This window comes from Melitaea cinxia, chromosome 18, assembly GCF_905220565.1.
Source record: "Melitaea cinxia chromosome 18, ilMelCinx1.1, whole genome shotgun sequence".
In the NCBI taxonomy this organism is placed as follows: domain Eukaryota; kingdom Metazoa; phylum Arthropoda; class Insecta; order Lepidoptera; family Nymphalidae; genus Melitaea; species Melitaea cinxia.
The window spans coordinates 8,717,228-8,740,060 of record NC_059411.1 but is presented as its reverse complement, the minus strand read 5'-3'; the positions used below and the strand labels follow the sequence as shown (position 1 = coordinate 8,740,060).

General features: G+C 33.9%; 1 protein-coding gene across 1 annotated transcript in view; it reads right to left on the bottom strand.

Moving 5' to 3' along the window:
- Window positions 1-513: 513 nt before the first annotated feature.
- LOC123662519 (Down syndrome cell adhesion molecule-like protein Dscam2) overlaps window positions 514-22,833 on the bottom strand; it is a 33,611-nt gene continuing 11,291 nt past the window's right edge. The window contains exons 13-29 of the mRNA XM_045597362.1: window positions 22,509-22,704; window positions 22,135-22,301; window positions 21,977-22,059; window positions 21,584-21,721; window positions 21,049-21,249; window positions 20,572-20,701; window positions 20,317-20,501; window positions 19,366-19,545; window positions 18,859-19,047; window positions 18,206-18,433; window positions 17,302-17,507; window positions 16,652-16,766; window positions 16,282-16,447; window positions 8,062-8,213; window positions 6,123-6,287; window positions 4,891-4,998; window positions 514-790 (exon numbers count right to left, since the gene is read on the bottom strand). Coding sequence (XP_045453318.1) covers window positions 669-790; window positions 4,891-4,998; window positions 6,123-6,287; window positions 8,062-8,213; window positions 16,282-16,447; window positions 16,652-16,766; window positions 17,302-17,507; window positions 18,206-18,433; window positions 18,859-19,047; window positions 19,366-19,545; window positions 20,317-20,501; window positions 20,572-20,701; window positions 21,049-21,249; window positions 21,584-21,721; window positions 21,977-22,059; window positions 22,135-22,301; window positions 22,509-22,704 — 2,731 coding nt within the window. The 3' untranslated portion in view covers window positions 514-668. The remainder of the gene's footprint in view (window positions 791-4,890; window positions 4,999-6,122; window positions 6,288-8,061; window positions 8,214-16,281; window positions 16,448-16,651; window positions 16,767-17,301; window positions 17,508-18,205; window positions 18,434-18,858; window positions 19,048-19,365; window positions 19,546-20,316; window positions 20,502-20,571; window positions 20,702-21,048; window positions 21,250-21,583; window positions 21,722-21,976; window positions 22,060-22,134; window positions 22,302-22,508; window positions 22,705-22,833) is intronic.

The following is a 22,833-nucleotide window of genomic DNA, read 5'->3' as shown; positions in this document are numbered from 1 at the left end:
ATCTAATACAAAAGATCGAAATTCAACTAAGACTCGTGTACATTTGTGGTACATATCTAAATATAAACAACAATTTATGTACTTATAAACATTTTTTTTAAATAAGTTATGTTAGTTAAATCAACTTGATACAGTAAATAAATAATTCCAAAATATATTTCTATAAAATACTAGGCAGTATTGATATTTCAAATCGTCCTGACACCAACAACAGCAAATAATAACATTCTAAGGGCAATGTGTTACGGTCATCATACGTCAGAATATTTAGACAAAAGATTTAACAATCGGTGACACTTTTAACCCGTTTATTAGTTGTTAAAAAAGACATTAATATTAGTTTTCAAACATTTTTGATTCGACAGGACTCAACCGTGACCATACCATTTGCAATGTCGCAGAAATATCGGGAATTTCAAAATTAAAATCGCGGTAAGTCCCGTATAATCAAAAGCGTAATAAATATTTTTTCTATTATTATATTTTGACTAGTCGATAAATTATGACCATTGAGTGTGCAAAGTTGACGCAATTTTAAAAATTTCGTCAATGAATACGAAAACTACTGGTATTAAATCATTTTGTTCACCCCATAGTACAATTAAGAACAGCCCAATAGCAGTTTAGTCGGTCGTTTAAGACTATTTTTGTGTGGTTTCCCTGAGGCGCTAGCTGTGCTCGAGATGCGTGCGCGGCGACAGCGACCCTGGCCCCGACTCCGCGCTGGAGTCTCCCGCGTACACCTCCGAGAACCCTCCCGCGCTGCCCCCTCCACTGCCCCCGCCGCCTCCTTAAAGCATTCATTATATTATAATTTCAAGGTCGCACATGGCGATTCGAATGATGTACAATGACAATTTATAGGTCTTTTGTTTGTTGTTTCAAAGAGCGTGACGAGCGCTATAATTATTAGAATCTATAAATACGTATCTATTCAACGTATTATTACATAAATGTAGATAAATGTTTGCAATAATTTAATGTAAGCTAAGGCAGTAAGGCAGTCCGAAAACTTTTTAGATAAGAAATTGTACAACTTTAGCATCTTATATGTTTACTTTACCGCTCAAATAATTAATAGCAAATCGTTGAGGATTTTAAACCGACAAGCAAATACTTTACTGTTATAAATTAAATCTAGATTAGGTTCATCGTTTTTCCAATTATATTATATTACTAGTTAGTTTACATTCAAATACACTATCATATAGTATATGTAGTAAGCATGTAAGCAACTTGGTATCTTCATATCTTGAACGCGGATCAAAATATTTGCTACGTCGAATATCATAAATCATTATTAGAATACAAGCCCCATGATGTATTGCATGAATATGTTAACAAGTCGCGTGGCGAATGATAGATGATACTGCGAGTTATGACACGGTAACTATAAGTACGTTCCACCTTATTTTAAGGTTACAATCTTCAGCCACAATTTCATATAGGTTATAAACCAAAGAACTTACAGTCATACAAAATGTTGAAAATCATTAATAAATAATTGCAACTAAATAGTATGTCATTTTGTACGTCTTTCCTTTTTTAACAAAGCATTGCAAAGGGTATTCACTAATTTCTGCTTATTTAATGACGCTATAATATTTCGGAATACTTGTCGTGCTCTATAAAGATTTAAAAATTACTCACAAAAAAACTTCATACCTATTTGTGAAAGTGAAATTTTAAATGTTTATGGTATAATACATATATACAGGTAGTTTATGGATAAACATAAGTTACAAACGGTCCTAGAATTAGAGTTAATAACAATCGTAAGGTAAGTGCGGCCAATAAGGCCTAGCTAAGCGGGAATTGAAATAAATCAAAAACTATTTAAGATAATCAACAAATTTTAATGTAAATTAGACATTTATATCAATTAATAAATATTATAAACGAAAAACGGCAAATTCTTCCATAAACATAATCTAAATTAAACATTTTTAAAAACACTGTCTTTAGGCCTTATTAAACGATGGTAGTATAATAAGGCCTAAGACTTTAACCTATAAAATGAAACAAAATAAACTTCTTATATTTGGTAATTGAGATCCATAAAATAATAGTAAGGCGATAATCACAGTAATTACTTAAAAATAACATTTTTTTTTAGATTTAGGAACAGTCTGGACACTCAAAATCATCATCGTCCTCCTCTGTCAAACCAATGCATTCCTCGTGGTACCATTTGCTGCATTTAAAACACATCCTCATAGCAGCTTCTTGATCCTGCTTACATGCATGACAGTACCAACTCTCTCTATTCTCTTTAGTGCTCTCTGCCTTCCCAGTCCTTTTCGTTGTTGAGGTCTTTCTTTCTCTTTTATTTTTATTAAACAGGTCTTTGGTGACGGGAGTTCCTCTATAATTTATGGCTTTTCTTCTGACTGTTGGTGTATTTTCGGTATTTTTAGCTGGTGTAGGCAGGAGCTGCTTAAACGATATTCTTTTAAATTGAGCGAGGGGTACATTATCCTCATCATCAGAACTGGAACTACCATAAACCATTCTGTAAAACCTTTCGGAGGGTCTTTTTAAGATATGATCAATTCTTTGTTCTTTCATTGATGTCGATGGCTGGGGTGTTCCGGGGGGCATTGGCGTGGATGGGACGCGAGGTGGCGAATTTTCTACATCCACAGCGTCTAGTACAGGGGCTGCTGCTTCTGACAATACAGATGGAGCAAATGCTGTTTCCGGGATAGCGTTCGGATTAAATGGATACAAACCAGTCGCTCTAAAACCACTTGTTATGTTGTTATGTGTCATACATTTAGACCAGACAGTTGTAAATATAATATTAAAGCGCGCCTTGGTTAGTTTTTTGTCTGGATTTTGTTCCATGAATAATAAAAGTTCTGAATCCCAGTGGTGTTCAAATGACCGATAGACAGCTTTGTCAAGTGGTTGAAGTTCATGGGTTGTGTTTGAGGGTAAGCAGTACAATGCTATGTCGAGTGAATCTGCAACTTCCACGATGGATAGGTCCAAGTGACAAGCTGCCCCGTCAAATATTAAGAGGCACTTTCCTGGACTTTTGTATCGGGCTAGGTGCTTCAAAAACTCTATGAAGAGTTCGTTAGTCATATAACCCTTAGCGGATTTTTCTACTAATGATCCCGGTGGTAAATTGTCAAATAATTCAGGCTTCAAACGCTTGCCTTTAAAAATGATCATTGGTGGTATGCTAGTACCAAGTGCATTGATACAACCGGCGATGGTAACACTTTCCGCGTGTTCCGATGACTGTAAATGTACTCTTTTGGCTCCCCTTTCTGCCAAAACAGTCTGCTGGTGGTGAATTGTTAGGCGGCAACCTTTCTCATCCATGTTATAAATCTTCTCAGGACGAGTTTTGAGATCCAATTTATCATAAATTTCGTTCAGTCTCTGGAAATGATCATTTACGATAAATTTATTAAGCTTTTGAGCCCTAGCCGGGTTCATAAACTGAGCCTTTCTACGTGATATATCCGGATGTCTCTTCATGAACTTCTTGAACCAATCCTTACCAGCAACTTTAGCTTGTTGATTAAAGGGGTGCTTGATGTTATTCTTCTCGCAAAATTTAAAGACTAACCGGCGGAGAATCAGTGGTGTAACAGGTAATCCTATAGCAGCAAACCTCATAATTCTGCTCACAAGCTCAGCTTCCTGATCGTCATTCAGTAAAGGTTTTCGGCCTAAGCTTTTTTTTAAACTGGCGGACTGGAGGTGGTTCCGTATAGTTCTTCTGGGCACTTTGTACCTTTCGGCAGCTTTGTACGTGCTCAGCCGTCCACATTGCACTGCTCGTACCGCCGCCACCAGGTCGTCTTCAGACCACAATGCTCGCTTACGGGGCATTGTGATTATAAATAATCCCTAAAAAACATAAATCAATTAGAAAACTGTTGTAATTACATTTCTAAAGGCATAAAATAAACAGTAAAATAGTCACTTGATGATGCTAAAAAAGGAGGGTAATAAGGCCTATCGTCGAATTTTATAGGCCTTATTAACCATCGACAACTTTGCGAAGAAAATTTTAAAATAACATTATTCAGTCTAATTTATATTATTCCTACAACACAGACCTCTAAAGCATAACCTAATAGAACATTAAACTGCAAAATATTGTAGAAAAGAGTAATATTTTAAAAATTACTTACGTTTGGTTCGACCGTTATATTATAATTCGAGCTGAGCGTCCGCCGGTCACGATGAATAACGCTGCACTGGGGGCAGCACGCGGGCGAGCGAGTCGCTACACGTTTAGGGCGCCATCTTTGATGGTTAGCTACCTATGACTGTGATTTCGGTCGGCGGAAAATATTTTAAGTCGGGTTTCTGTTACTTAGGCCTTATTACCCGACAGGCTTTATTGACCGCACCTACCTTAGTTCTATTCTGCTGGGTGGATGAGTACAACATAAAAAAAATAAAGTTTTATTATAAATGAGGTCTTATGATTTTTAAATTATTAAAATAGTTTTTAATTTATTCTGTTATCAAATATATTTTCAAATATTTCCTCGCTCACTTGAAAATTTATTATGTATACTTGATTCTAAATAACAGAAGTATGTTAATATTGTTATTTTATGGTAATATAAAATAAGGTTATATCTATAAAAGTTCAATAGCAGCAGAAGTTTCTAGACAGTGTTAATAAATTATTATATCAAAGCAGCTTTCTGTTTTGTGAATTGTGTGTTCGATTCTCACCCTAAGTCTGACATTATTATGTGTCACCTATCACCCTAAGTGTGAATATTATTTATGTGTACATTTATTTAAAAATATATCTATATCAGTTAAGCGTTACCTAAAACATAAGCATTAAGTTGTGTACCTTGAACAAAAGTGTGTGAAAAAAAAATAAAAAAAATAAATAAATAATTATACCGTGATGAGAAAGCGGCACGCAGTAGGAGGTGCCAGCGCAGTGCCGAGGTCGCACTTTCTCATACCGGCTTAGCTGCTGTAGCTCGCAATCCGAGTGATGCTTCTCCACTGTTGTAAAGCGACATCAATTAATTAGCGTCATGATTTATACGAGCCCTATTTCCTAATATGACCTTTAATTATGACAAAGTCTGCATATAAAAGTATAATAGGCGATGGTGTATGTAAAGTTAATAAAAGGTAAAAAAACAAGAACGAAAGATTATATTGTTTTGACTAGAAAGATAACTGAACTAGAATATTTTTATGAATGAAACAAATAAGTTTTAGTAAGTTAGACTGTACAAAAAAAAATTATTAACTATATTTTGTTTTGATATTTTTTTATATAACTAGGTCGGCAAACAAGCGTACGGCTCATCGCGATTACCGTAGCTTATAGACGTCTGTGACATTAGAAGCATCGCAAACGCGTTGCCAACGATATCCCCAATTTCCCCCCTGAGCTCTCTGGTCATCTTATTCATCAGCAGGAACACAACACTGTTTGAAAGCAGTATTATTTAGCTATGATGTTCTGTAAGGTCGAGGTAGTACCCCAGTCGGGCTGCTCCATATTTTGATAGGTCGTTTGTAAGGGTCATTTATACTAAAAACCCAAAGTGAATTGTTTCGTATGTTGATGTGTTGGTGTTGTAGGTTTTCATAGGCTATCCTAACCGGTTACCATCAGGTGATCGTACGCTTGTTTGCCTGCCTAGTAGTAAAAAAACCTAGGAAATTTGAAATCGATAAAATCGTTTCTAGTTAATACTAGCATATATCAATAGTTATAATTATAAAACTTTTTCAATAGCTTTAAGAACTTATAAGCCTTCTTTTCGTAACTTTTATACAAAGTAAAAAGAAATTTGAAGATGAAAATATTTTTCAACCGCGATTTCTGAAAATCGGTTGAAGTTATTGCCACTAACTTTGTAGAAACTTCGGCCTCAGGAGGAGCATAACTCATTATTTCGATCAGATTGTTTTGTTGCGAATATTAATATATATTTTCTAGATTTGTTGTAATTATTTATTATGTGCGTGGTTTCATTCGCATTTATTTATAATTGTATATTCTCTTACTATATATCATGAAATCTATGCAAGATCTACAATAATAATAAATACAAGCTAAATAATAAAAAAAAAAAAAACGTGATGAGCAAGTTAAGGTGTGTAATGTTCACCATCAGCCCTCTCCCTGTGCCTCTGCGGGTGCTTCCTGCAGGGTCTGTGTGGTGGCGCATCGTTGTCGCGGTGCCCGAACGTGCGAAACTGGAGCGTGTGGTCAAGGGTAGCCGCCGTCTCACCACCCACCGCGAACGTCGCGTACGGACTTATCTCATATACATCTATTGTTTTAGAAGTAAAATAATATCATTAATGATACGTAATGCCATAAAATCGTCATATTTTCTAGAACTTTACAATTTTATACATAATTTTCTTAATATTTCATTGGATTTGGAAAATTTATAAATAATTTCCGAAACGGCCTAGCCGTTCTTGAATTTGGCCCTTAGTCATTTTTTTATTTGTTTTATTATATAATTATATAATTTACATATCAAAAGTAGGACAGCATTCAATTTAACAAACAAATAGTAGCTAATTTTAGAAAATTAAAAACATTTTAGTCTCTATTTAGTTTCAAATAAAGCATGCACGATGTTGACTCTACGACGACTATTATCTACAATTGTATAAATGTTATAATGAGTCTCGCGACCTTGTGACATTGGGTATACCTTTTACGTTGAATGGAATGAAGGGATACCGCAGGGGATAACAAAAAACAATATTATCGTATTCAAAAGCAAACAAACCACCCATTTCTAGCAATCCGAAATTACTTATTTATGTTTTAATTAAATAATTATATTGTGAAATATTTTAGGATACCGATGTTCATAGATGTGTATGCAAATATATATTATTATAGTATAACAGAAATACACTTCCAAGACGTGTCTTAATATTTTTGTTTGTTATTTATGAAATTCAAAGTTCCAAAATTACGGAATAAAGAAATACAGAACGCAAACTCATTCGACATTAATTATTAAAATATGATTATCAACAATGTAATATCAATGTAACATAAATTATTAAAAATTGATGAATTAGTATTCAAATGATACGCTTAATTAAAATTGAGCTTAATTAAAATATAATTATGTGATAAATACAAAACAATTTATTTCAAGCTGTGCTTAATATAAATATAGTAATAAATCAGCGATTAAAACAATTCGTATAAATACGTTGAATGTTTTAACGTTGTTTTTGTAAAACTTTGTTTTAATTATGTGAAAATAGAAAACATTCGATGAAAACTGAAACTAGTAAATCTGAGAAACAAAAACATTTGCGTAATAAAGTTGTAAATCTATCTTTTTTCTCCATAAAGATGATATAGCCTTACAGTTCCTCTACTAGGTTGAATACAAGAAAAAAAGGCATATATTAAACAACCTTTTTATTTTAATTAAGCTCGCTTAGTGGCCTTCAAAACAAGGAAATGTGTATGAGAGAAAGAAAATACACTTACACATCGAGATAGAGTCGAAGACACATGAAACGTAAAAATGAATTAGTGATGTAATACATCATGCGATTGAAATAAAATCTAATAATATGTACGGACTGCGCGTTTTACTACACGTTTAAATAATAATCAATAAATAGTCTAAGGATCTTAACTTGGGACTACTACGTACTAATAATCTTAGTATTATCAAAGTCTGGAATTTACATTATTGTGTTTCAACTTAGGACTACTACGTATTAATAATCTTAGTATTATCAAAGTCTGAAATTTATGTTGTATGGTATATATCATAGTGGTATGGTACTTATGGTGGTATTACACCATTGTTTTGTAGACTGCCATAATTATTAAACTTAACAATATGTATGTCAAGGACCTATCAACCTTTAAAAATTATAACACAATCGCAACAACAACTTAAGGTTGCGTATGTGTGCGTACAGCTATTTTAAAAACACATTAAAAAGTACCTACTCGTATTTATCCTTGGGTAGAGAAACGCGCAGTCCATATAATGCTCTAGAATCTAATATAAGAAGAGAATAAAAACACCCATGTCGTACATAAATTCTCACCGGAGGCCGGAGACAATTTGTCATGTTTGTAGTCGTGCTGACAGTTACGTATGTTCTGCTGTTCGGGACAGACGGACTTATCCGTGCTGGCCGCGGAGTGACTGCAACGACGAGCTTCTTCCTCAATTTGGCCCCCGCAAGACAGCAGAGTGCTAAAGATAAAAAAATTGAACAATGCTATCACCACAATTGTAACTACTTTAGTCAAATATCGATCTCGATAAAAGAAAAGTTTGCTCGTAATGCGTTGTGGTTTTCATTTAAAATGGACAATTAATTAAAATGACTGATGAATGATGAAATGAAAAATATAAAAATGCTGTATAGCTAAATTCTTGTCAAAGTTTCGTGACACTCAAGTGTAGCACGACAAAGTACAGTTAGTACAATTCACGATTCAGCCCACAGCTGGGCATAGGCCGCTCCTGTAGAAGGATCGGATCTTAATTTACCACGCTGCTCGGCGGTAGGTTGACGAATACAGTTTGTTACAGATGTATTTAATTTGTTGTAAATATTTATTGTACTGTATGGCTACGGTACTAAAGAATATAGCCACCCCCTCTCTTCCCGTGGGTGTCGTAAGAGGCGACTAAGGGATAACACAGTTCCGCTACCACCTTGGAACTTAAAAAGCCGACCGATGGCGGGATAACCATCCAACTGCTGGCTTTGAAATACATAGGCCGAAGACGGGCAGCAGCGTCTTCTGTGCGACAAAGCCAGCCCTGCGGTCACCAACCCGCTTGCCAAGCGTGGTGACTATGGGCAAAACACATGAGTTCACGCTATTTTTGGCGTAAACTTGTGGAGGCCTATGTCCAGTAGTGGACTATAAAGGCTGTAATGATGAAATATTTATTTATTATTTATTTTATTTCATTTAATTGTTAATTTTTAGACGGAACAGGTAAAAAAAGGTAAAAAAAAAACGGAATTTAATAATGAAATAATTAGCTTACAGAAGAAATACGAGTATATTTGTCAAACGATTTAATACGGTGTTGGCTTTCGCAATAAAATGACTGTACGACAAAGCTTTAGATCACAACAAGAGGTTCAAGTTAAATTCAATGAACGATCTTTTTTCTCGTTTCGTGAAACTTGACAGAATTAAACGTTTTTTTATACAAAATGTCGTGTAAAATTTTCGCTGTTATAAAAATGTTTAGATATTTAAAAGAAATTTTGTTAAATAATAAACAGAATTTTCTTATAAAAAATTGTAATTATTGTAATGTAACGAAACATAAATAAATTCTATGATTTTTTATTATAATGATAGTTATAGTTATACAACTTTAGGTACTTATGACTCATTCATATATGATTTTTACGTATAAATAAGTGACATTCTTAAACACGGTATGTCAGTCTTTTTCTTATACATACTTTGGGATATTATTTATTATAAATTATTTAAACTGAGAATATAAACGATTATTGTTTTAAGGTTTTAAATTTAATTACTTAACAACAACCAATACTACATGAAATGTGTTGTTATGAATTAATAAATAGTACACATATCCTTATAAATGTCAACCGCATCTTTACCATGTTTGTAATAACACAAAGTTTCCTATGTTTGAAAATGTTTTCAATTATTTCCAAACTATTTAAACATTTTACGTAAAATGAATACGAAACCACAAATTCCCAGCACGTTCCAGAAGAGATGTAAGGCAACATGAAATGTGACTTGTAGAACAGACATTCTAAGTGGCTATATTTTCCTAAGTTTTAGCGCAAACGTTGGCGACATCCGGCGCTCCTGATGTACTGCGGAGGACTTAAATATAAACGGGAACGTACATATTTCAAAGTAGCTTTCTCCTTCCCCATCTTAATGATAATGCGTATGCAACAGTCTTGTTAGCTCAGCAATATGCTATAAAATAAAAGCAATTCTCACTATATTTTACTTTCTTCCTTGTAATAAGGAAAATTGGAATAAAATGGGTAAGAAAATATTTACGTTTATATAGATTGGCACCAATTTTATCTCCGAATTCTAGAATTAAAGAAAATATTATAATTTAATAATTAAATACTATAATTTATCTGTTGTGGCAGTAATTATCAGGTTGTAGTAAGTTTTGGTACTAAGATTTTATACAAAATATTTATATAGGTACTATACAATTTTAATGCACCGAGGATTTACGTAAGAGGTTTGATAAATGTAAGTGAATACGAAACTCTTGATGAAGTTTTCGGTTGCCTTCATCTTAATAAGACTTACATTAATTTTATATATTTAATTAATAGTATATTATATTTAATTAATAGTTACAGCCGACGAAGGTTAATCTTTATCCACAATTCGGATTCTTAAATATTCTAAAAGTAGAGAATAATGCCAGGTGATTACTATCTAAACTATATATCTAGGCTTATTCTGAGAAAATGATGGCAACATTTAAAGATTAATGTACATACCAAATTATTTTAGACTTAAACCAAATTGAACTTAGAATTTACTGGTAAATTATCAATTCAAAACCAAGGCAAACCAATTTTCCTACATATGGTTTTTAAAGAGACGTTTGACAATTTTATTTTCTCTTTTTGGTTTTAAGTAGATACAAAGAAAGCTGTTTTGATACGCAATTATTATACACCACGAATTTAAAAATTCTGCTCTCAATAGAATAATATGGGGTTGTATTGTATAGTGACTCAGTCACCCTATAATAAAAAAAATATATATATAGAAACTTTAGTTTATGACCTTTTCAATGCTCGATTTAGTACATTTTAAATTACATTTGAAAGTGTGCAGGATATAAGGATTTTTTTTTTTGCTCTATTTCTATGATCTGAATGTTATTTTCAATTTTGTATTGTTTTTTCGAAACCTCGCCATAGGCTCTTTGCTGTATATAATTTAAATTTCTTTCCGGTAGAAGCAGTGACATTCCCTTTGCAGTGTTTTGATAAAAATATCAGTCTTTTTTTATTGCTTCTGTCGCTAAATCACCCTATTTCACAATGCGATATCCCCTTTTAACCTACTTTAAAAACTCGACCCTTCTTGTTAGAATAATATTTTCATGATTTTAAATACATTTCTTTTGACTTTATTACTTATTTATTTTAGCATTTTAATGGAGATTTTACTTCAATTATTTAAACGAAAAATATTAAACTAACTAAAAATAGCGGTCTTATTGCTTTATGAAGTAAATACATGAAATAAAAGATTGTTGTTAAAAAATTTAGACAATGCATGTTTTTTTTTTTTGATGTTTGTAGCTTACTCTACACCATTATTGACACCGACGGTCGCGGGTGTGATTCCCGCTCGGAGTAAATATTGGTGCACGTTAAGCTGTCGGTACCGGTTGTTATCATGTACACCCGATAGCGAGCTTTACTCATAGCAGGAAATATATCAGCCAACCCGCATTGGAGCAGCGTGGTGGATTAAGCTCTGATCCTTCTCCTGCACGGGGAAGGTAGCCTATGCCATGCAGTGGGATATTACAGGCTGAAGCGTAAGCGGTGATTAATATTATTATTTTTATTTTATTTATTTATTTATTACTTCTTGCATAAATATAATTAAACACTTTTGAAAAAACAACAGTACAGAAATGAAATTAAACAAAAAGTAGTTACAATGATAGCATGCAAAAGCGGTCTTATTGCTTTAAGCAATCTCTTCCAGACAACCTCAGGTAAAAGGAGATTATTAGTAACAAAGTGAGGGATTGTGCAAAAGTAGATAAATATAAATAGAATTATAAATACATCAAAACATATACACATACACATATAGAAGACTAAGATAAACATACAAAATCATGAGAATAAATAAATTTACGTAAACCATACGTAAGAATACTTATTGTATATGATCAAGATCTTATAAAATCTCATCAATATTAGTCATTGGTGCTTGTCAAAATTATTCTATTTTCCGCTTTACTTAAAAATACTTTTTTATTAAGCTATTGCATAGCTTCTATCGCGGGCCTTGAGCGCGGGGACCGAATCCAGAAATTCCATAACGAAAAAACCTCACGCTCCCCACTCCGACGGGCACGGAGGTATGGCTTGAAGGCCGTGCATCGTCTAACGTCGTTTCAGTTCGGCAGTCTTCGACACGGCGTTATGTGCGTGCGATTAGACGTATTGTACGACTCTACGAAACTCGCACGAATCGAGACGAGCTGCTCCGAAATCGGACGAATACATAAGCAGCTGTTTAAAAGAAAGTATATAGGTGTATAGGTATTTATGTACAACAGTGAATAGCTGTACTTGTTTATTTATTTAATAAAAGAAAAAAATTTGTTTTCTTATCGGTCACCACGCTCAAAAAGTGTAACTTGAATTAATATCAAAGAAAAAGAAATACTGCATAAATAAAATAAATAAATAATTATAATTGCATAAGTTGATACAAAATGCTATGCAATAGCTTTACCGCGGCAGTCCCCGAGTGCCACACGTCTTTTATTATTTAAGCTTGTGGTTTTTAATTTAAAAAATTCCGTGTCAATTCTATAATTATATATATTTATTTAAAGCAGTTAAAATTTAATTTAGAATTATAAAAATAAAATAAAGCCTTAGCAAAGACTTAAAATTTCAAGTAAGTAATAAAGGGCGTCAACTCCTAATCCACACAACACCCTATGTGATGACACACATAATATGTCTGCCTAATACCTATTTAATTATCTAACGATTTTAATAAATATTTTTTTATTTTATTTTATTCGAAAACCAACAGCGTTACAATTCGTATATATATGACATTTAACATAATGTTAACAATAATAAGGCCAGTAATAGGTTTTCCTATCTATACATCTTAGTTCTGTTACAAAAGGGCAGTATTAAGAGCCGATATTAAAATGACTTGAAAAACAAAACAAAATTAAGTTAATAGGATAGCCACATAAAGGATAGTAACATAAAAGATACATGACCCATCACACTAAGCATCACAGACTAACAACAAGACGTAGAATAAGTACAGTGAGTCCAAACGTATACAAATAGCCAATGTAACATAATTTTTATATATAAATACCAACAGATATTGCAATTATATTTATCTGTATAGATAATAAAACTTTGTAGTATATAACAAACACAACAACATCTACATGCAGACTTATACCTTGTATGTAGCTATTACATTTATTTCGCTTATAATGATTGCTCTTTATCCTAATTTACTCTTTTAAAATTTTTATTAAACTTTTTTTCAATTGATATTTCGAGTTTACGAAAATATCCATGACCTTACACATCTCATTAAACAGACGCGGCAGTCTAGACAGAACAGAATTGGCTGAGTAATTGGTACTACATTTGGTCACATATAGGAGTGGTGTATGTCGGGTACGACGCTTGGGTGCACAATATGATATTGCTCCTACAAGCTCGGGACAATCCACGCGACCATGGACAATGTCATACAATAAAGAAAGACTAAGCATTTTGCGACGTTCCTCCAGTGTTAGAAGATTATTTAGGTGACAATTTTTAGAATAAGATAGGGAAGGTTGTCGACTTCGGTACAGAATGTGTTTGATAAATTTTTTTTGGACTCTTTCAAGACGATCAATATAAATTTTATATTGTGGGGACCAGATAGGACACACATACTCGAGAACACTTCGTACATACGAGATATAAACAGTTACAATCGCATTCATGTCCTCAAAAGGCCTACATGTGCACAGAACAAATCCTAGATTTTTTAAAGCTTTTTGCGTGATTATTGAGTTGTGAAGCGAATATGTCATTTTACTATCAAAATACACACCAATGTCCCTTATGTGGTTAGTACGATCAATTATTTTACCATCAAAATGATAGAAGAAATTTATAGGATTCAATTTACGCGTGAACGTTATGCACTGGCATTTTTCTATGTTGACATTTATCTTATTATGTGCGTAGTACGCATAAAGTCAATTCAAATCCGATTGAAAACGATAGCAATCTTGTAGACTTTTTATTTTTATGTATACTTTTTTATCGTCGGCATACATCAGATTTTTGGAATGCTTTAAGCAGGCCAATATGTCAAATAGGTAGGAGTTATACAATAGAGGTCCCAAGTGCGATCCCTGAGGGACACCTGTAGGTATTTTAGTGAAGTTAGATTTGAAACCACCTACTACGACTGCTTGTGAACGATTAGTAAGATAGGATTTTATCCACCTTAGCAAATCCCCATGTATTCCCAACCTCTGTAGTTTGTATAGAAGTATGTCGTGATCCACACGGTCGAAAGCCTTCTCAAAATCGGTGTAGATAACATCCACTTGACCGCCCTTCTCCATATTAGATACTACTAATTCCGAAAAATATGTAAGATTGGTAATCGTCGAACGTCTTTTAAGAAATCCAATGAATATAATGATGAATATAATGATATTAAAATAACTTTTTATTATATTATAAAAAACATTATTATATATTATACATATTAAAACATGGACAAACACGCTGTACTTTATATATAATACTCGTATAAATTTATTGAATAATAATAAAAAATTGATCCCTAGCCGTGTAAGCGCGCCATCCCATCGGTCCAAATGCAACAATGTAACTAAACTTGTAAATATTATAAAGGGAAACCTGTTGTTATTGGCCTTATTTTTTTTGTAATTTGGTTATAGTATGTATTAACCTGAAACGCTGTTGGTTTTCTTAATAAATAAATAAGTAATCAAAACTGAGGAAAGCATTATCGTGTATATTTTAACATAATCAATTTACGTCTATTGTTACTCAATACGTTCTTTTTTCTTTCGACCCTTTTTTCATTTTCAAAGGTCACGTCAAATACAGATTCGAGAAACTATTTTATATGTTTAGGTATTTATAGATCGCACTAACGTTCCATTTCAATTCGATTGACGCGGCCAGATTCAGAAACGTTCATTATGACATCCTTCCCTGTGATAAGTATAACGCGGGGACGCCCTAAAAATGTTCAATGTTTGTTTATGTTGGTGTTTAGTACTTACTGTATATTTCTGCGCAAATATTTTAAAATAAATAAAATTAAGTTGTAAATAAATCAAATCTGTCCTAGTGTAATTAGTTTGTAATAGTTTAGTTACTAATAGCTGACTATTTTGCCTGTTTACAAAATTAAATTGAGACTGTTATCTCGACTGCGACGATCAATCTCCTTCGTGTGTTCTCCACTTTGCGTGATATTGGCGGAATCAACCGTGCCTCACTGGCATAACTAAAAGCCATTAAATACGTCACTCAGAAACGTTCGTTGTTAGTTTGTGATACTCATTAAAAGACTGTTAGGGCATTTTCACTGTCGACGCGCGATTTACGAACACGTTCAGAGAAATATAATAGTTAAAAATTAAAATTTGCGTTTAAATTATGCGGGTCTACAAATGCTGCATTTGACTCGTGGAGTTTGCGTTTATATCGCTACAAATGGTCGTGGATAGCGCGTTTCAAAATTGTTGTATGCACTATCCCTAAGGTAACATAGAAGAAACTATTTACGCGAATTTTTTAACCTTACTTGATTTTATATCTTGATTGATTTTTTTTTGTTTCAAATACTTAATTTAATAATGTGATATATAAAAAAATATATAGTAATATATATATAAAGTATTGAAATTAATCTAACTATAGCCTATGCCTATGATAAAATCCATCAAGTTGTATAGGGCAATACAAAGAGAAACCAATCAAAACCTTTCTTTGAATAGTACTTTAGGATGAAAAAAGTAGGAGTTCTCAATTCAATTTTTTGCATGTACTCGTAACAATGAGATAACGCCTCAAAAGAATTTTAGTTTTTTATTATGGTATTAATAATATGTTATCTGAAAAGTAATTTGTTCGTATTTATATAAATAATTTATGTTTTGCTGTGTTTAATGTAAAACATTACTATATTTATAATATTTTTAAAAGAATAACTGCGAAGTTTTTTGCAGTGTTTTTGCAACAACATTTTTTATACAAATATTGAAATTTACTCTTTGAGACTCGATGAGAGTAAGACTTTAAAGTAATTTACCTGCTTATGTTAGATAGAGTATACCAGCATTTACTGCACCAATACGAATTGCAAGTATGAACTTATTTTTTTTTAGGGCTTTATTGTTTTACTTAATTGTAATTTGATTTATTTAATAGAAACTTTTAAAGTATAGCTGCGTGTCGTAGCTGATACTCGCAGTTTTTTGTTATGTGACTCACCTTCGTTTTGCCATGAGCACGACGAGCAGCGCAGACACGGCGAGCGCAGCAAGCGCTGCGAACGCGAGCGACAACGCACCGAGCACGCGATCCGCATTTTCGCCGTTACTCACCGTGCTCGGCGGAAGTCCTTCCGTCTGAAACGCCACCGGCCGACGGAGGCGTTCTGCGTAGAACAAATTAATATCATGACTTTGTCGTGGAAGATATAAGTCTCCATAAATGTATTGATAAAGATAAATGATTTAATATTTCACAAATTATTTTACGTTACTGTCTTTAATTCAGGATTAACATACAACGATGAGGTGATGTAATTCAGAATAGCAAAAAGTCGGGTATTAGTAAGCATATTTGATTTGTAACTAACCTCCGGAATGTGTAGTCGTTGCTGCATAAATTACAGCCTGCTGACGACTTGATTCTGTAGCCGTCCACAATTTGAGAGCATACCACGTTCCTACCGTTAATCCACCTATCACTACCTGTTAAAAATACATTTTTATTCTAATTTTACAAACAAGCAATTATCTATGATAAATAATTAATATTTCTGAAATGCTATGACAAAAGAAATATAGGTACCATTACAGCTAGCATTCTTTTTGCAAGTTAAAAAATATTTTTATTAACTAGAAAGCACCAAGTACCAATTACGTATAAAAATTGCGATTATATTTTCAAATGGCAAAAAACTAGAAGTTAAAAAGTTCTAGTAATTAATTAGAAACGGCGAGAATTTACGTTACAACAATTTTCAAAGTAATCAAGTAGTGATTAAGTAGACATTACAAATTATTAAAAAGATAGATTTAAAATAATAGTGAAATCAAAATCGATAGTAATTTTCATCTTGAGAAAAAATATGGCGGTGGGATCAGCTAGTTAGCTAATTTATTAAAAATTAAATTTACAAATAATATTTATTAAGAAAATTACATATTATATATATATATATATATATATATATATATATATATATATATATATATATATATATATATATATAAAACAATTCACCTCTCGATGATGGTGTAGTGAGGTAAGGTCAGCGTCTCGCCACACGAGGCCGGCGTCCGCACGGCGCCACTGCAGCCGTACGAGGCGGGCTCCACAGCGCACAGCTCGCCGAGCGTCCAGCGCCAGCGCACTGCTATTGCTCCACACTGCACTTTCTGCGCCCTCTTCCCCACTTTCTTTCTGTCCTCCACCTTCCCAAACTAGGACTGACAAACGATTCGAAAATCAAATAAATATAATTTAATAAAATAATAATAATAATTTTTAAATTTTAAGTGTCACTGTGGAAATAAAAAACTTTTTAATGATCTATATTAGACCAATTTAGCTATTGTTTATTAAGATTTTAATAGATTTGTAGTTTTTTGAGGTTTGTAATTTAATTAATACCTACTTATTTAAAATCAAAAAAATTGTGTATACTTATATACGCACGTTAGAAGTTATACTTCATTGGCTAGTTAACTTCACGTTGTTAACTTCTTCTTCGTTGATTAGCTAACTTCAGGGTTGTCGTTTTTTTCTCAAGACGGTGTGCGTACGCATCGTAAAAAATAACCCTTACAATTTTTCCCTGACGCGCCAAAAGAAGTATAACTTTAAAATGTTTAAGTAATCGTTTTATATTAGAAATTCTTTTAAACTTTAATTTGGAGAAAGTAATATAAGTCTACAACTACATTTAAATAGATAACAAACACAACTACATAACAACATTCGTATTTTTTCTACCAAAAATATAACAGATTTTTGTTAAGCCAACTGTCCGCTCATTCTCGTTATATTTTACTCAATATTTTATTATATTAATTTTTTTTTTCGATAAATGTTAGGTGTAGCAGGGTTAAAAGTTTTTTTGTAACAAAGCATATGTAAATCATATTGTTAAAATTTTTATCTTTACCTGGAGATTTCGTTCGAACAAGTAAAGGCGCAGATGGTGCTGAAGATCCAGCTCTTGAATGTGCTACAGCTTTGACTGAATACGTGGCCCCGCATGATAGAGCCCTCAGCACCACACTGGCAGCCTCTCCCCCTGCTTCTATTTTACGTTCTTCTTCTCTTCTGGAACTAGTTGGTTCCGAACCCTCTGTACTATCGTCTCGGACGCGAACCCAAAAGATTGTGAAACCTAATGATATTAAACCTGTTTTATAATTTATGCGCAATGTATTATATATAAAAATAAACTATGCCTATTTTTTAAATTAATTGTCTTGTTTTTTAGAATGCCATTAAATAGTTATTAATATAGGCGTAAGAAACAAACTTTGGCTCTTGTAAAAAATATTTGATCGTCAAATGCTAATTTTAGGATAATTATAGTTTCAATAAGTTAGTTATATAAATGAAAAAACATAAATTAACAACATTCGTATTATGAAAATGGTATATATTAAATGAAAAAGTAAAGGCAATCTTTACATCTTAAATACAATTCTTTTTCATACATTCATGATTAAGACTGAATATCCGAATGACTAGCGATTCTATATAGAACGATCAATTGAGTCCGCGAGTAGTGCAGTAAGTATGCTGGGTGCACTTTGGTGGTACCGTGAGGTGGTGCGGAGGGGTGGTGCGTAGTACGCCAGGCAAGGCGTGCAAATGTATGAGCAACGCGCTCTAGAGCCAGCGTGGGCGGTGCTGGCGGCGCGGCGCACTCCACTCGGTAAGTAACTTCCTCTGAGCCGTACGAGTTGCGTGCCGAACACGTGTAGTTACCGCTCGTGAGCGCGTCCACCTCTGTTATGACACAATTGCTTTTTGAAAACTGGCATTCACGCATTCATCGTTATATAATGATTATACAATAGTGAGATGCATAAAAAATAAATGATATTTTTTTAAAATCATATCTCGTTTTATTTTTATTAGCAGAACTAAATGTTATGAATCCGTATTATAGTACGATAATGATTTTAGTAAACGTACTCGTATGTGTGTAAATATATTATATTTATTTATTGATAAATGAATTATTTATCACACCAAAACTTTTTTTTAATGAGGGGTCAACTTTAAAGATGTTATAACGAGCGCAACCCAAGCGCTTCAACTGACCGTGTATGGCGAGGTGGCCGTGCGGCGTGAGATGCGTGCGGGGGTCGTGCGTGACGGGGCGGTCACCGCGCAACCAGCGCGCTCGTGGTGCGGGCTCGCCGCGCCACGCGCACGCCAGGCGCAGTGGACGCCCGCACTGCACGCGCGCCCATACGCCGAATGATAGGAGCCGTACTGCCGCTATGAATAATACAAATGATATTACCACTATAATTAAGTTGAATTTAATGGTTACTGCTTTACGTTTTTTTTTTTTTTTTTTTTTTTTTTTTTTTTTTTTTTTTTTTTTTTTTTTTTTTTATATCACTAGGTCGGCAAACAAGCGTACGGCTCACCTGATGGTAAGCGATTACCGTAGCTTATAGAAACCTGCAACACCAGAAGCATCGCAAGCGCGTTGCCGACCCAATCCCCAATCCCCCCAGGAGCTCTGGTCACCTTACTCACCAGCAGGAACACAATACTGGTTACGTGTATTAGTCATAGCATAATTTTTATAGACGAGACAATAAGTTGATACAAGTTATAATATCATCACCGTATCCGCACCCACCTTCTTCTTTGATGGCTATACGAGTTTGATCCATATTAACATAATTGGTTCTGTATTTCTATATCATTGCAATCAATTAAGAGTGATAAATTCACATTGTTTTTTTTTTGCTTTGACATTGTTTTTAGCAATTTCAATGCTACCTTTTACATCTAATAATTTTAATTAAAAGCCAATGAAATTACTGATTGTTATATACAGAATCAGTAGGAAAACTCCAGTTAGGCAAATTATTATTGGGTCATATTTAGAACAAAATATAATTCGTAAATGCGTAATAATTAAATATTTTTAATGTACAAATGCAGTCTGTCAACTATATTTTTAATTTAATATATGTTGGGTTTTTAGTGTATTCATAGATATCTAGGAAATCAAATGACATTGTAATCTTTTACCCCTGGACGTAGTCGTCGCTGGCTGTGGTGCTGACGGTTCTCCTTCCCCAGCAGCAGAATGTGCTGCAACCCACGCTTCATACGTAGCACTTTCTGACAAAGACCTTAGTTCCGTAAAACCTCCAAGACCAACTGACATTTCAATATCTTCCGCTTGGACAGTAGTAGTTTGTGGAGGCCGATCCCTAAAACAAACATTTATTGGTAAAATAACTTTAATTTTACTACTTAATTAAATATGATTTAAGGTAATACCTGCCAAATTCTCGATAGAAGATAGTATAGTACAAAATAGGGCCATTGGGTCGACTAGGAGGTAACCAGCTCACGGCTAATGACGTTACAGATGTTGCAATTACTTTTACAGCTGCTGGTGGTCCAGGTGCTAAAATAGAACTTTAAATAAGTGTTTGCAATTTGTGTAATTCTCTAGTATAACTTATTTACTATTTTATAGTCAAACAATCACAATTACATGTAGCGTTATAATGGTAATACATGTGATACAGGTAACTTTGGTAACTAGAATTTAATGATGTGCAGAATTAAAAAATAGTAAAAATAAATTGTTTGATAAAAGTTTTACTTTACGATTGTTTTGTATATTTTCCGTTTTGTTACTGTGAAGTTTACAACTTAACTCAATATTTAATTTTGCTCATTAAATTTTGTTTAATGTGGGTGCCAAAAACACTCAGTATCTAAAAGTTTTAAAGCTGTATTAATGCTCACCATCCTGCTGTGTAGTGCAGCGTATAGGATGCGCAGGCACACCATCGCCGGCAGCGGTGTATGCGAGTGCCTGTAGCGTGTAGTTTGTATGTGGGCGTAGAGCCAGCAACAGCGTCTCAACGCCCGCTACACGCTTTACCTCAGCCCCCGCGGTCGTACCTGCGCTACCGCCACGGACCTCCCACTCTACCCACTCCACCGCTGCCGACAAACAACTGCCTTCGCTTAAATAAAGTCACATTTCAATAACTAACCAATAACAATAAATGTGCATTTCTTATTGTAAATTTTAATTCAAAAGCGAGAACAACTGCAACTTTTACTGATAAATATGCTAGTTATATCAAAAATATAACGACTAGATTGAAATGATCCTGGAATTATTGAGACTGTCCCTTGGTTTATTTTTCAAATGGTAATAGATTTATTTCTTCTCCTTACCAAAACCATTAACTAGATATTTATGAGAGATATTTACAAATTAATGATCATATTAAGAATATAATTAAGGGTATATTTTACCATATTTACTCACTATGCTCCGGACGATATAACAGCTTATATCCCAACAGCGCTCCATGATGAGCGTGCGCAGGTGGAGGAGACCATTCCACTTTCAGACTTTGAGGAGATACCGCACGACACCTCACAGCTCGTGGACCTTCAGATGGCACTAGAAATACACATATTTATCAAAAAATTGCACCAACTAAAACTAGTGGAGGGAAAATCAAAAATATAATATTACCGAAGTATATAATTATGAGTATATGTACCTACGTACCTAAATTGTAAACATAATTTTAAGCTACAGTGGTTTTTTATCAAATGAATAAATAAAATGTATTAGACAGAGGAGTTAGGACAACAAAATGTGTACAAGGAGTTCATGTCAATTAAATCAGGTTTTGATTATATTTCCACTTACCACTCTCTTGAGTAAGGGTATTTACAGGAGCAGTAGCTGGGCCCGCGCCCGCGCTGTTAAATGCTCTAACACTCACCGAATACCTAAAACGAAACACAAAATTACTAAAACGTTCTAAAGGTCCAGTATTAGTCGATAATCAATAATTTTCTTTTTACCTAGTATAATGTTCAAGACTTTCGATAGTATACTTGGTGACATGTCCTCTAACAGTTGCGAACTCCATGCCTACACCGGCGCCTCCAGACATCGTGCCTTCAGCTGCAGGCCACCACCATACTGTATACCCTAACAGTTCACCGTTCCACGCTGATGTTGGGGGTGCCTTGTGTAATTAAAAATTCAGAGCTTAAGTTTAATGTAAGAATTACAATGTCATAAACATAACACAAAATAACTTAAATGTTATTTTATATTACTTATTTTAGGAAATAGACGGAATCACGAGAATTAGAACAATATTTTACTGAGCAAAACAAAATATGAATGTGCAAAAATATTACAAAAAATTCAGAAAGGTAAATTATCTTACCTGCCATGCTAGTTCAATAGTTGAAGGTCTTGGCGCCGAGGCTCGAAAGCCAGCTGGAGCGCGCGCTGGCGGTTCGTGCGATGTCAACGCTAACAGCGCACGAGTATGCGCAGATGCGAACTGCGCTGTGACCGTCCGTGCACGAACCAGATACGCCGTGGCTGGTTCCAAGCCTGATATCGTTGCCTCTTCCGTCCTACCACATGCAAACTTCATATCAAGAAATCCATACTTTTGAGTCATAATTTCTAGCCAAGATAATATATAAAATCGTAAAATTTCAATATTCTTATAAGGAACATCGTCTCGCATAAGTGTTCGTGGA